General features: G+C 46.1%; 1 protein-coding gene across 1 annotated transcript; it reads left to right on the top strand.

The window, feature by feature from the left end:
• The first annotated feature begins 248 nt into the window (after positions 1-248).
• Positions 249-1,265, top strand: LOC123988705 (golgin subfamily A member 6-like protein 1). The gene has a single exon (XM_046289456.1). The coding sequence runs from the start codon at positions 249-251 to the stop codon at positions 1,263-1,265; it is 1,017 nt and encodes a 338-aa protein (XP_046145412.1).
• The last annotated feature ends 2,325 nt before the right edge of the window (positions 1,266-3,590 follow it).

Below are 3,590 nucleotides of genomic sequence, written 5' to 3' on the forward strand. Positions count from 1 at the left end.
TAGACGATAAGAAAGTGAAGTGTTTGGAGGTTAGAACCCAGAAAGGATAGAAAAGAGCGGCAAGCAGAGAGGAGAGGCCGAAAGTAGTGACACCTGGGGGAGAGAGGGCGGTGGCCACAGGAACAAAGGGATGGCCGGTAAAGAAGAAGAAGGAGCAGAGAAGAGGACGGGAACACAGAGAATGAAAAAGAGGCAGGCCCTCCAATATAGAGGTCCTGAGAAGGGAAAGAAAGCAAAGCTTGGGAAGTATGTCAAACTTAGAGGAAATGTGGAAAAGGAAAAAAGAGGAAGGAAATGAAGAGGTACTCCCGAAAGAAAAAGAGGACGAAGAGAGAAGGCAAACAAATGATTGGATGTTTAGAGAAAGTAGCTTGACGGGGAGGTCACCGGAGAAGAAAAAAGAAAGAAGAGAAGGCGAAGGAGGAGTAGGGGAAATAAAAGATTTAGGAAAAGATTTGGGAGGGAAGATGGGAAGGGTGGAGGCAAATATGAGGGCCTTGGGAAATGAAATAAGAGGAGAAATGGAGAAACTAAAAGAAGATACGATGAGAAGAGAGGTCATGTGGGCGGAGCAAAAGAGAGAAATGGAAGGGAAGATAGAAATTTTGATAAAAAAGATTGGGGAATTAGAAAAGAGAGGAGAAGAGGGGGCAAGATGGAATGAAATAGAACAGAAAGTGCATAAAACGGTGCAGGAGTCCATAGAAAAAAGAAAAGAAGAGCTAGGAGGTGAGAAGGTCAATGAGAAGATCATTGAGCTAGAAAAGAAATGGGAGAAGAAAGAGAGAGACGAGAGGAAGAAAAACATAACAATCAGAGGAACGAAAGTGAGAGAAGAGGGGGTGAAAGAGAAGGCGGAGGAGATACTAAAGATAATTGGGGTGGAGGACGCAATAGAAGAAGCGAAAGAGGTAGGCGGGGTGGAAAAAGGGAAATACGCTAGCATGATACTTGTAAAAATAAAGTCGAGCGAGCTGAAAAGGAGAATAATGGAAAATAAAAAGAGGCTAAAAGGGCGGGAAGAAAGGATAGAAGATGACTTAACGTGGGCGGAGAGGAAGACCCGATGGACATTACGAAAAATCGGAAGAGAAGAAAGAGAGAAAGGAAAATACGTGTGGGTAGACCACGGGAAAATAAGAATAGAGGGGAAATGGTGGAGATGGGATGACCAAAAAGGAGCGCTGGTAGACTGGGAGGGAAAAGAGTGGAAGGCCTACCAAGAAGGAGGACAAAGGAAGGGGGAAGGGGAGAAGGGGATATAGGGGCGGAAGAAAGCTTCGAAATACCAAGCAAGCAAAAGAAAAGAGGAAGGAAAGGAACAGCGGACGAGGGACGGAAAGAAGAGAGCGGAAGGAGGGACGAGAAGAAGGGAACAACAGATAGAAAAATAAGTAAAAGGACAGATGAGAAGAAAAACAAAGAAGAGGAGGAAGGGGGAGTATGGGCAGTAGGATTCTGGAACTGTGCGGGAGTAAGAAACAAAGATGAAGATTTTTGGGAAACAATAAAGAAATGGGACGCGGTAATACTCATAGAGACATGGTTGGAGGAAAGGGGGTGGGAAAATATGAAAGACAGGCTACCAAAAGGGTACAGGTGGGAGGTACAATTAGCGAGCAGAAGGAACAAAAAAGGAAGAGCAATGGGAGGGATGCTAATGGGGGTAAAAGAAGAGATGATAGGGGAGGAAGGGGAGTTTAGAAAAGGAGAAGAAAAAGAGGGCATATTGGTGGCAGAATGCAAGGGGGGGAAAGAGAATTGGAGGCTGGTGGGGGTGTACGTAAACGGAGACATGGAAACAAAGATAGAGGAGCTGAAACCATGGCTAGAGGAAATTGAGGGGGAAGGAAGGACGATAATTGGGGGTGACTTCAATGCGAGAACAGGAGAGGAAGGAGGAGCGCAAGAAAAAGGGGAGGAGGAGGAGGGGGAAAAGAGAAGAAGATCCAAGGACAAGAAGATCAACGGGGACGGAAAAAGATTGCTGGAAATTTTAAGGGAGACGGGCTGGTCAATTGTGAATGGGAACGTAGAAGGGGATGAAGAGGGAGAATTTACCTACACAGGGGCCAGAGAAGACACGGTGATTGACTATGTGATAGCGGAAGTAGTGGGGAGGGAAGGAATTGTATGCATGGAAGTGGGGGACAGTGTAGACTCAGACCACCACCCGGTGATAGTGAAACTGAGGGCGGGAGGTATACAAAGGACGAAAGCAAAAAAGGAAAGGAGAACAACAACGAGAGGAAACTGGACGGAACAGGGGAGGAGAAAGTTCAGGGAAGAACTAAACTGGAGGGGAAGCAGGGACGGCAAAATTGAAGAGGATATGGAAGCAATGATAGAGCAATTCAAAAGAGGATTAGAAAAAAGCAGAGAAAAGGAGCAGAGGAGTAAGAAAAAAGGATGGTGGGATGAGGAATGCAAGAAAAGGAAAAGGGAGCTTAGGGGAGTACTAAGGGAGTGGAGGAAGGGGCGGACGGAGGGAGAAAGCTATAGGAAAGCAAAGAGGGAATACAACAGTTTATGCAAAGATAAAAAGAGGGAGGAAAACAAGAGGTTCATAAAAGAGGTGGAGGAAGCCAGAACAGACAGAGAGGTATGGAGAATAGTGAACAGAGAAAGGAAGAAAAGAGAACAGGTTCACGCAAATATAAAGGACGACGAGTGGAAAATCCACTTTATGAACCTGTTAGGTGGGACAGAAGAAAAAGTAGTGATGGGTGGCGAGAGAAAGCCAGAGGAGGAAGAAGAGGGGGCGCAAGAGGAAGAAATAAGCAGGGAGGAAATCAGAAGAGCGGTAGCAAAGCTGAAGGATGAGAAAGCAGTAGGCGGAGATGGAATACCGAATGAGGTATGGAAGTACGGAGGGGAGGAAGTATCGAAATGGATTTGGGAAACTTGCAACAGAGTATGGAAGGGAGAAGGGTGGCCAGAGGGATGGAAGGAGGATATAATTGCACCAATCAGAAAGAAAGGGAAAGGAAAACAAGCCAGTGACTACAGGGGAGTGACCCTGATGCCAACATTGTACAAGATATACGCGGCGGTGCTAACGGAGAGAATAAGGAAAGAGGTTGAAGACAAAGGAATGATACCAGACAGCCAGACAGGATTCAGAAAAGGAATGGGAACCATGGATAATATATTCACACTGTACTATGTAGTAAACAGGCAGATTAAGAAAGAGAAAGGGAAAGTGGTGGCGTGCTTTGTCGACCTAAAAGCCGCCTTCGATTCGGTGGATAGGGGAGTGCTGATGGAGGCTCTAAGGGAAAGAGGGGTAAGGAAAGGGTTAAGAGAAAGGGTAAAAGAAGTATTGAGAGAAACCAAAAGCAGGGTAAGGACGAGCGAAGGGATGTCAGAACCCTTCTGGACGGCGAGAGGACTAAGGCAAGGGTGCCTGCTAAGTCCAATTCTATATAATCTGCTGACGGCGGATATGGAAGAGGAAATAAGGAAAGGAGGAATGGGGGGATCAAGATAGGGGAGAGGAAAATATGCACACTGGCTTACGCATATGACGTGGTGATAATGGCGGAGAAAGAAGAAGATATGGCAGTGCTACTAAAGAAGCTAGAGAGACA

Source organism: Osmia bicornis, unplaced genomic scaffold (assembly GCF_907164935.1).
Source record: "Osmia bicornis bicornis unplaced genomic scaffold, iOsmBic2.1, whole genome shotgun sequence".
Lineage (NCBI taxonomy): Eukaryota > Metazoa > Arthropoda > Insecta > Hymenoptera > Megachilidae > Osmia > Osmia bicornis.

Excerpts from the sequence above, each read along its gene's own strand:
- LOC123988705 (XM_046289456.1), top strand. The coding sequence starts at position 249 with ATGTCAAACTTAGAGGAAATGTGGAAAAGGAAAAAAGAGGAAGGAAAT.